Raw genomic sequence first — 10,495 nt, 5'->3', positions numbered from 1 at the left:
AAGAGGTGCAATCGGTGCACTCAGAGGAAGGAGAGGGGTATATGGATGTAGAAGTGGAGGAAGATGGCCCAGCATACCGGAAAATTGATCCAGATTACGTGTATGAAAGATTGGAAGGAGAAGAGACCGATGATCCAGACGAGGAAAGGGAAGGAGAAGAAGCAGGATACGCGGACCCGGACGCGGACCCGGACGAGGACGAGGTGGACTACGAAGCGCTCGGATACGATTACGGAGACGAAGACGAAGAGCAAGACTCTATCCCGGACGATGAGATAGATTTTGAGGTCGATTACTAGGAGACTTGTTTGACGATATCTTGGTCAAATTTAGTGTTCACTCATGATTATATTCTGCAATACCCTTGTGCTCGGTCCCTTAAGCACGCCCTGGGATATATAACTAGTAAGAGATACATACGAAAAGCTCAGACAAATAAGAAACTCCACCCAGGGTACCGGCCATGAAGAAAGAGTGTAGTCAACAGCCATCACACATCATCGCATCTGTGCCAGACAGCATGCAAACCCGTGGCTGTTCTGTCCGTCAGCCCGTCAGCCCGATCGGGTGTGGCTTGCCGATTGGGCAATGAGCGGAATGCAGTGTGGGCGAAACAGAATGGTCTGTTCGGACGCGGCATTTCCTTGAATGATGCCTAAATATGGATCAAAAGGAAGGAAAAAAAAGGAAATACTCAATAAGAAACGACTTCGGAAATCACCTCGAACACACTACTTGGTGATGAGGTTGAGATAGTCGGCGACAATCAGTGTAACCATACTGGTGGATCCGCGGGGTTAGTGACAGCACTACGCGATAAGAAAGTCTTGGGGGTGGGGAAACTAACGCATGAGGAGCGATCCGCACATAGTAGGTGCCGAAGCCGCGGTAGAATCGCAACCAGCCCTCCTCTTGCGCCACCTTGCGCGCGCAGTCCAGCAGGCCCTTGTACGGCAGCTTGCCGGTCAAGGGATCCTTCTGCTGCTTCTGCAGACGAGTCTTGATGAAGTCAAATGGCAACGAGAGGAAGCTGGCGAAGAAACCGGCGATCGCAGAGGCGGCAAAGGTCTGGCTCTGGGCCGACAAATTGGTGTGGGCCTTCAATTGAGCCTTGGACTCCGCAAAGAAGGTCAATTGACCGACGTTGAGGGCCATCGCGCGCACGACTGTCGGCAAGGCACCGGCCCACAGGGCTGGAACACCTTCCGACTTGGAGATGCGGACAAGCGCGTCCAGAGCGGAGCGGTAGTTGGCCCGCGCGGCGGGAGGCTTGAGGCCGTCCGATTGCATACGGACCAGGGCCAAATCGGCTGGGTTGCCAATCATGGCTGCAATACCACCAGCAGTCAACCCGGCCCCCGCGCGTTCGGCAAAGGTGACCTTCCGGTTAGCAGCCTCTGCGCGCTTGTTGAGGGCTTTGCTGAAGGTGTCGAAGAAGCCCAGACGGGCGGTAGTGTAGACAGCCTGACGAAGGAGTCCAGCAGATAGACCAGTGTAAAGATCGAGTACCTTGCCCGACGCGATGATGTCGCGAGCGACGCCAAAGGCCGAGGGGCGAGGTCCGGTGCGGACGCCCTCGCCTGCTAATTGCAGACGGACTTTGATCATGTCAATGGGCTGAATGACGACGGTGGCGGTCATGCCAGCAAGACCACCATTGACGAAGGGAAGCGCCGCACGAGTGTAGGGGTGATGAAGGAAGTCCATGGCGGGCTGAGGTTCTTTGGCGGCGGCGACAGCTGGGGTCGTGGTGGTGGTTGTAGTAGAAGCCATGTTGATGGAGGAGCCGGGGTTCACTCCAGACCTATTCGTTATTGTCAGTGTCTAGGATCAATGGTCAATGCTGAAGAAGACGCTGGTCCGATTGAATGCAATGTCGCGACGACGGGCAGGGAATGAATATAAAGCTAGGCCAACACGAGGAAAAGCGGGGTGGGGAAACAAAGAAGCTTGGAATCAATCAATGAATGAAGGCTATGCCCCAGGCAAAAACAGTTGGGCCTGGCCAGGCACTTTCACAAGGGCATCCGGGGATCTTCCAAGAGGGGAAAGCCGAAGCTACTTACCGTGGATGGAAGAAGGCGATGCAGAAGCAAAAGGTGGGGGGTAGGGGGTAGGAGGAAGCTTGAGGAGGAGGCGGATAATTTATTTATAACTTGGGTGGAAGCGTTCCTGGTCAGATGATGGATGAGGAGGAAGAGGAGAAGGAAAATGTCGCGGGGGAAGACGGACAGGGAGCAGGGAGGGTGAGTCTTAAGCAAAGTGAGTAGAAGGAGAGGAGAGGAGAGGAAAGGGTCAAGGCAAGCAGTGCCAGGCCGGCAAGGTAACCACCATCGATGGATGGCTGGTTGGGATGTGGTACAGAGAGTCTGGTACAGTCACAGGGATGGATGGATCAATGGGTCCTACTCGGGCATCGGAACCTACAGTACAGTTCTGGTGGAGAATAGTTTAGTCGTATTTCTCTTCGAATAGTCATCTCCATAATAATCATATTATCTTTGAATACCTGATTGGCAAATGGATCAGTCTCCACAAGTATGTACAGTAAGAACAAGAACAAGTACAAGTACAAGTCCTTTGCACTAAGCAGCTACTGCATGATGCCCGCCAGCTGGAAAATGCGGGGGAGCGTGGCAACGTCATGTTCCGGTTGCTTTTTTGCTCATGTTCCAATCTTCATCCTTAATTTTGGTATCGTCGTTTCATACTGTATCACCCATCCAGCAATATGGCACATATACATAGAATATAAGAACAATAGAGACCATTTCCCTCATCATTCATCCAACCTGCCCTGCCCCTGCCCTGCCCTGCCCTGTACCTACTAAAAGATCATCGCTCATCGCTCATACTTGCAGGTGGAGTAACTACATAATCGGCCACTAAACCGCATCCAGCGCCTAACGAGAACCCCCCGGAAACCCCGGCCAGGCCCGAGGTTAGACTCCATACATATGAATCTCTTGGCTCGAACATGACATCCCAAGCATCCCAGCTGATCAATATTCTTCCGTGTCTTCCGCTGCTCCCCCTCTCCCGCCCTTCTTTCCCGCATCCTCCTCCTCCTCATCATCATCTTCTCTCAAACCTACAACCAAGTGCATCAGGCAGACAATCACACCTCCCGATCCATCTGATACTGCCGATAATCGGACTGAATCTCACCTGAGACGTTTCTTCTTTCCAAAATCCCAACAGTTCCCTTCCCCGACGAACCAATCAGTATGAAATCCGGAGAAGGTCTCCTCCGGGTCTTAGTCCGGTATGAACGTTGAACATCACAGCCATAGAACCAGAACCAGGACATGCGGGTTAGGGTCAGGGGCACTACGATAGCGAAGAAGATGGATGTAGATAACAGTCAGTTACTGTTCGAGCATAGTACAACATCAGAGGGAAAACATCATAGAAGTAGAATTACAACCTAGACAGAACAGACCATCCTTCACCATCTCCTACTTTGTTCCCTCTCAACGTTTTCCCAACCCAACCCAACCCAACCCAACCTCAATGATACCCGGAACTGGTACAATACCCACAGCGAACAGCGGCCGGACTTCTACCCAGGTAGACAGACCCCTATCGTCACCTAGCACTGGACGTACTGTACAGTACGCAGGAGGAAAATCACACTCGGGATCCCGGAGCGGGAGATGGTGAGCCACTGGGCGGATCTCGGTAATGTCTTTCGGGCGGGAGGAGAGTGGGCTACGACATGAATCTTGTGTCAATCCTACCAAGCAATCCTTAAGGCTAGGAGGACTGTCGTCCGGACGGTCCAGTCGTTGAACCCCAGACCAATCCCCTGACAGCGATTGATCATGCCGCGCACTGCACTGACCCTACCCTTCCCAGCTGAGGCTGTTGGCTCGCTCCACTAGGGGCCAGGGCGAGGATCAGGGTGAATAAACAGCCGATTATCGGTGGATACTGACTGTCATGTCGGAGGAATCTTCCCAGAGCCTGGCTCTTTGTGGATCGCTAGCACGCAGAAGGGATCCGCTTCGCACCATGTTTCCAATGAATCATTTGGTTAAGTATGAAGTAGGCCGCTGCCCGTCTTCCCAACAATTCTAGCATTGTTATGTTATGACTGCAAGTTGAAACCACAAACTCCCACACTATACATCAATACACATATTCACATATCTGGGTTCGGACTCCGTATCAAAAACTCCAAGACTCCAACAGGTATCAAACAAAATAAGCCAATATCCCGTCGTTTTCGTTTTGTTTTACCTTCATGTATAACCGGACAGCCCGCCTTGTCTGCCGAGCCCGACTGCCTTTCCGCCTCAGCCTGCCGATGCTTCCTACTGGAAAGATTCCCTCGGCCTGAACTGAAGGACCGGCCCCCTCTTCTGGCTGATGATGTGATCATAGATTTGGAATTCATGCGGATTCGACCGCCCGAGCTCCCCACTGTCTCGATTGCCTGCTCCCATCTCGCCAACAGTGCCCTCCGCCCGGCGGAAGTCATACTGCCAGATCAAGCACGCTAGTGCTAATTGCAGCTCCATTTGTGCCAAGTGTCGCCCGACGCAGGCGCGTGTCCCTTGTGAGAAGGGTGTATATGCGGCCGTCGTGATGCTCGCTTGCTCGAGCGAATCATCACCGTTGCTTGTCAGCCACCTCTCCGGGAGGAACGTATCTGGCCGCGAGAAATATTCTGCATTATGATGAATACTGTAGATTCCGGTACCCACACTGCAGCCTTCAGGAATAACGTGGCCGTCGACAACAATGGTGTCTCCCTTCTCAACCCGGCGATAGGGACATCCGGCGACGGCGGGGGAGATCCGGAGTGTCTCCTTGATGCAAGCGTGCAGATAGGGACACTGTTGGACAAGAAGGGGCCCTGTGCGGATTGATTCCAGTGTTGGAAAGGTCGAGCGGATTTCCTGAGCGAGGCGGGCGTAGGCGTGGGGATAGGTCGCCAGGTAGAACAGGTTAGCGCAGAGCGAAACAGATGTGGAGTCGGACCCTGTTGTTCATGCCATCAGCAAGTCATGAGCTAGATGAGGAGGAGAAGGGTGATGGATTATGTGTGACCCACCAGCAACAGCCAACATCGCGGCCTCCGAGTAGACGTCCGCATCGCTGAATGCGGGTCCCGTCCCCGCGCTCACCTTATTATCCCGCGCAGTCGTCAACCGACTAAACACATGGCCCGACATGCTTGCCGCATCTGCCATCATCGTGTTCACCAGCCGGTGATATCGCTTCATTCCGTGCATTTCATCGGGGAATAACTTCCGATCCAGTCGACCAAGAAACACGTACGGCGCATACATCAATAGCGACAGCCGCTTCATCATACCAGAGATATCGTACACAGTGCATCGGTGCTGCTGGCTTCCAAGTAGGTTAACCGCTTTTCCAAACACCAACTCCGTGATCACATCGAATGCAAAATAGCTGCACCAGTCTGACATGACCATTGGCTCTCCCCAGGAACTATCCGAATTTCCTTGGGATCGAGGGCGATACAGCGATCTGCAGAATTTGTGGACATGTGCCAACAACTTTGGCTCGAATTCGCGCATTGCCGTGCTTGAGAACCCAGGGCTTATGATCTTGTTTCGTCTAGCGTGGTCCATGGGGCTCGTGACCGTGAGGAGGTTCTTGGTGCCGAGTTGAATGACGCCGTAGTGAACATCTTTCCGAAGGTCCTTGCCTCGGACGTAGATATCTTTCCCTCTGATTAGCCCAAAAACAAAGTGAATCTTCCTGTATAGCAGCAACATACCTTTCATTCCACTTGCTGTATTAAAAATCACCAAGTTCGGCGTATATCTGATCACCGGCCCTATACATGCTCAGTCAGCACTTCAAGACTCCTTTCCATTCAAAGGTCACTAGATCCATTGAAACTCACCATACTTCTGGTGGCACCACCAGATATGTAGATGCAAATCTCCTTTGACGGCATGATACGCCGCCCCCGCCTCGGTGAATTTGCCCAGCCATGGACCAGGATACTTGGCCAGAGGATGGAAATAGACCTGGTATATGCCGTACACCAGGAGCTGCAAGTTCAGTGTCAGCGCAGTCGCGGGTTCGCCAAGGAACACATAGTCTGTATCTTCATGTTGCAATAAGCGATCTTAAGACAAAATATCGACTTACCGCGAGAACAACGGCCCCCACTCCCATCAGCCCCAGAGGCAGCGAAAACAGAGAATGAGATGTAATCATATTCTCGTCCATGATGTTTATGCGTGCACTGAATGTCGAGCTCTATGCAGCACACTTCTTTCCCATGGCGGTCTTGATTGAAGAGAAGTGTTGTATCTCTGTTTAGCGCGGACGCGACGCGATAGTCTCCAGGATAGATCGAGGAGATTTTGGTGGCGCAAGGCTCACGCGCAGGAGTGCTTTCCTCCACACAATAGAGAATGCAAATACGTATTCGGAAAATCGGAGGGGTCCCCATGAAGGCGGGAATGGCATAAACAGGAGGCAAACCTGAGAACTCAAGTGACCACCGCCCCCCCCCCCCCTTGGAGGATGCTCAAAGGCTGGTAGTAGCCATAGACCACCCAGTTCTCACATGAAGAGAGATGTAAGCGGACTAGTCAAGTATCCTTGCTTTGGCAGCTTGAAAAAAGCCTCGAGGCTCGGTAAGGGCCACACACACCAGACAGGGCACTACATGTCTGGCACGTATCAGCTCAACAGGCGGCATTCACCCCTTGACAGCTGGAGAGAGCTAGGAGGCGATCGACAGGGACGGTATGTTGGAGCACTAGCTCACAGGTAGTATTCCGGTATGTCGAAGAGTTGAGGTCGCATTATGGTTATCCCCAGCCAAGTCGGATCTTGTCTAGCCGCAAGAACTAAACTCGGAGATGCAACGTACATGGTGCATACTGAATCTGTTCCTGCATCGAAGTCCCACGCGTACTGTACATTACCCCAGTGGTTCACGGATCCACCCCTGTCTTCGATCGAGGGATGGCTCGGAGAAATTTGGTTTGGCTGCATCCCGCGTTGACGCGAACTATTTAGCGGCCTCCTTGCGTGGGGCACGGGGCTTGGGAAGCAAGATAATCTGTGCAACTCTCAGTATGCGCCTTTACTGCAAGGATTGGCTTGGTGGATTCGATTGAGGATGACATACCAGGTGCTCAAGAGTGATTTGAGGATGGAAGGCAGTGCTGTCGACACATCTTCCATAAACAGTCATGAATGTCGGAGGCGCTTCAGCTAGCGCCCGCATGCCCACCCCACCAATGCCCTAGGCATTGCTCTCCACAAAGACTACCACCTCAGGTAAAGGACCCGCAAAGCGAATCATGATTTGATGCTGTCTTGGGGGAGAGGGGAGAGGTGAGGGGGGAGGGGGGATAGATGCTGAAAGAGGGGAGAGGTATCGCCGGAAGGTGAAATGTGGAGGGAGATGCCTCCTGCCGCGTAGATCCCACGATCAATCAACCACCCGGCAACTTCCATGTTGGTGTCAGGGATTCATTACCAGGGTCCCAGTCCATCATTGCCATGCTAGAGGGTCGGAAATTGTTCCATGGAACCAAGTTTAGTTTTACATCACAAGGAAGAAAGAATTGGTTAGAACTGAATATATTTTCTCTAGGCCAACAGCCAGTATTGGACAGAACCAAAATCAGAACAGCCATTGTCAGCGCGATTTTTCCTCCGCTGATCGGCACAAAGCCACATTCAGGTATCTGAAGAAGAAAGAAATCATATGACCCAATATTTGAAACACAGCACGCCATGCGATATGATAAACCAAAGGGAATCAGCGAACAAGAAAAGCAACAATCTACTGAGGCACCGGACCGGCCGCGATGACCTCCTTGGTAGCTTGGTCGGCATACTTGGCGAAGTTCTCGTTGAAGAGCGTGGCCAGCTTGTTGACCTCGTCCGTGAAGTTCGTCGTCGCGGTCCAGCTGTTTCTGGGGTTGAGAAGCTCCGAGGGGACACCGGGGCAGGACTTGGGCACGTGCAGGTTGAACACCTCGTAGGTCTCGTACTCGACCTCGTTGAGGGAGCCGTTGTGGATGGCGTCCAAGATGGCGCGGGTGTACTTGAGGGGGCAACGCTTGCCACCAGTGGTGGCGCCAGCGCCAACCCAACCGGTGTTGAGAAGCCAGGCGTTGGCCTTGTGCTGCGAGATCTTCTCCGCGAGCATGGTCGCGTAACGCATGGGGTGAAGAGCAAGGAAGGGCTGAGCGAAGCAGGAAGAGAAAGTGGCCTGGGGCTCGGTCACACCATCCTCAGTACCAGCCATCTTGGAAGTGTAACCGGAGATGAAGTGGAACATGGTCTGCTCAGTGGTGAGCTTGGAAATCGGAGGAAGAACACCACGAGCGTCGCAAGTGAGGAGGATAATGTTCGAGGGGTGCTTCTCGGACAAGCAGGGGATCTTGGCGTTCTCGATGTACTCGATGGGGTAGGCGCAGCGAGTGTTCTCAGTGAGGGTGCAGTCATCGTAGTCGACAACGCGGGAGATGGGGTCGAAGACAACGTTCTCGAGGACGGATCCGAAGCGGATGGCGTTGAAAATATCGGGCTCCTTCTCAGCGGAGAGGCCAATGCACTTGGCGTAGCAACCACCCTCAATGTTGAAGACACCACGGTCGGTCCAGCAGTGCTCGTCGTCACCGATCAAAGCACGCTTGGGATCGGCAGACAGAGTGGTCTTTCCAGTTCCGGACAGACCGAAGAAGACAGTAACATCACCGTTCTCACCCTCGTTGGCAGAGGAGTGGAGAGTAAGGACGTTGTGCTTGACGGGCATTTCGTAGAAGAGAACAGTGAAGACACCCTTCTTCATCTCACCGGCGTACTCGGTACCGAGAATGACCATCTCCTTCTCGGCGAAGTTGATGGCAACGGAAGTAGCAGAGGTCATACCCTCAGTGAAGCGGTTGGCGGGGAAAGAGCCAGCGTTGTAGATGACATAGTCGGGGTGGAAGTGCTTCAGCTCCTCTTGCGAGGGGCGGATGAGCATGTTGCGCATGAAGAGAGCATGGTAGGCGCGAGCGCAGACAACACGGACACTGATGCGGTATCTCTCGTCCCAGCCGGCGAAACCATCGATAACATAGATGCGGTTACGGGTGTTAAGGTAGTCGACAGCACGCTCACGGTTGATACGCCAGACCTGGGGACGCGAATTAACTTGACTTGAAGATACACGGATGACGTCACCAGTGTGACTTGATCTACTCCAGGCCGCGAACGCAAGCGCAGGCAGAAATGGAAACCATTGTTGCACAGCAGTCGGAAGATCGAAAATGCCTCAGACCACGACATGATTTTGAGGCATTTTGCTAATCTTCCGGGGCTACCGTGGCACTGCGGCCATGATCTCTGCCCTAAAGCTTGGCTTGGTCCCGCAGCCAGCCGACACGCAAGGGGGGAGGGGGGAGGGGGGAGGCAATGCGCGATTATACGCCAGGCCAGAACTTACATCAGGAGTCATGGGCTTGTTGACAGGTCCCCACCAGATCTCATTCTCAGACGATTCCTCCTTGACGATACGCTTGTCGGAGGGAGAACGGCCAGTCTTGGCACCGGAGTATGCGGTCAAGGCACCGCTGGAGGTGATGGCAGTACCAGTCTCGTAGACCAGAGCATCTTCGTAGAGAGCAGGAACAGCAGGGTTGGCGATCTGTTTTTGTTAGCGCTATGCTTCATGGGAGGTGAGGCGCAACGGATCGTACAATAGCAACGCGGTCATAGTCGATGTGGGCGTGCTCGTGGAGTTCTTCCTCAAGCTCAGTGTGACCCTTGCCTGGCCTAGATAGTCATCCAAGTTAGCGACCTTGGTCGACAACATGTAGGACCTTGCCATGTCCCAACCGACACAGCAGCAGACCATGACAAGGACCCAACCAAGAGAAGGAAAGAAGGAAAAACATACTGAACACCACCAGGGTGCAGCGCAGTGCGGTTAACAGAAGCAGCGACCATGTTTCTTAGTGAGGTAGAATGATAGTTATTATTTCGTTGCTTTGCAACTTGCTGTTGAAAGAAATCTGTGTAGAGAGGACCATGATCGACGGGGGAAACGGGGGGTATATGAATGTTTCCAGCTGGGGCCATGATGGCAGCGAATTCAGGTCGCAAGGAGGTTTGGATCTTTGGAGTAATGAGCCTTCTCCACAGTTCCACGGAAGATGTCGGGGCTAAGGACCGGGCTGAAGGCTGAAGCGGTTGTTGGTTATCGTGGAAAGTCGAAACAGTCGAAACAGAGGCAGAATTGCCTCTCGGGGTAGTCCGACTTGTTCCGAGATCTGAGATGTGGGCACGAAGTGGTTCCGGAAGCTCTGCGCGGATGCACCAACTAAAAGTGAGGGAATAACAGCAGGATCGGGAACAAGAAATGAGAATTCAGGCGTTATCAACCGATAGTGCGTTAATGTCTCAATCTAGGCCAACAGGGAGGGGCTGAGGTGATAGCTCGAGAGGTAAAAATAAGGAAAAAGGTACGACTAGCCGTACTCTCTACACTGTACGTACT

At 53.0% G+C, this 10,495-nt stretch overlaps 3 protein-coding genes across 3 annotated transcripts; all 3 read right to left on the bottom strand.

Moving 5' to 3' along the window:
• Positions 1-324: 324 nt before the first annotated feature.
• Positions 325-2,086, bottom strand: BO86DRAFT_367064 (putative mitochondrial dicarboxylate carrier protein). Its single transcript, XM_025670132.1, has 2 exons — positions 848-2,086; positions 325-780 (listed from the first exon to the last, which is right to left on the bottom strand). The coding sequence occupies exons 1-2, from the start codon at positions 1,771-1,773 to the stop codon at positions 732-734; spliced, it is 975 nt and encodes a 324-aa protein (XP_025525195.1). The 5' UTR covers positions 1,774-2,086; the 3' UTR covers positions 325-731.
• Positions 2,087-4,069: 1,983 nt separating this feature from the next.
• Positions 4,070-6,461, bottom strand: BO86DRAFT_367060 (cytochrome P450). Its single transcript, XM_025670131.1, has 5 exons — positions 6,133-6,461; positions 5,882-6,032; positions 5,753-5,812; positions 5,060-5,701; positions 4,070-4,987 (listed from the first exon to the last, which is right to left on the bottom strand). The coding sequence occupies exons 1-5, from the start codon at positions 6,211-6,213 to the stop codon at positions 4,317-4,319; spliced, it is 1,605 nt and encodes a 534-aa protein (XP_025525194.1). The 5' UTR covers positions 6,214-6,461; the 3' UTR covers positions 4,070-4,316.
• Positions 6,462-7,584: 1,123 nt separating this feature from the next.
• acuF (phosphoenolpyruvate carboxykinase PCK1) lies at positions 7,585-10,077 on the bottom strand (the record flags this gene model as incomplete). Its single annotated transcript, XM_025669157.1, has 4 exons — positions 7,585-9,133; positions 9,443-9,643; positions 9,696-9,771; positions 9,896-10,077. The coding sequence occupies 4 exons, from the start codon at positions 10,075-10,077 to the stop codon at positions 7,790-7,792; spliced, it is 1,803 nt and encodes a 600-aa protein (XP_025525193.1). The 3' UTR covers positions 7,585-7,789.
• Between the last annotated feature and the right edge of the window lie 418 nt (positions 10,078-10,495).

This window comes from Aspergillus japonicus (assembly GCF_003184785.1).
Source record: "Aspergillus japonicus CBS 114.51 unplaced genomic scaffold BO86scaffold_47, whole genome shotgun sequence".
NCBI classification, from domain to species: Eukaryota; Fungi; Ascomycota; class Eurotiomycetes; order Eurotiales; family Aspergillaceae; genus Aspergillus; species Aspergillus japonicus.
The sequence above is the reverse complement of the archived record's forward strand: the minus strand, read 5'-3'. Positions and strand labels throughout refer to the sequence as shown.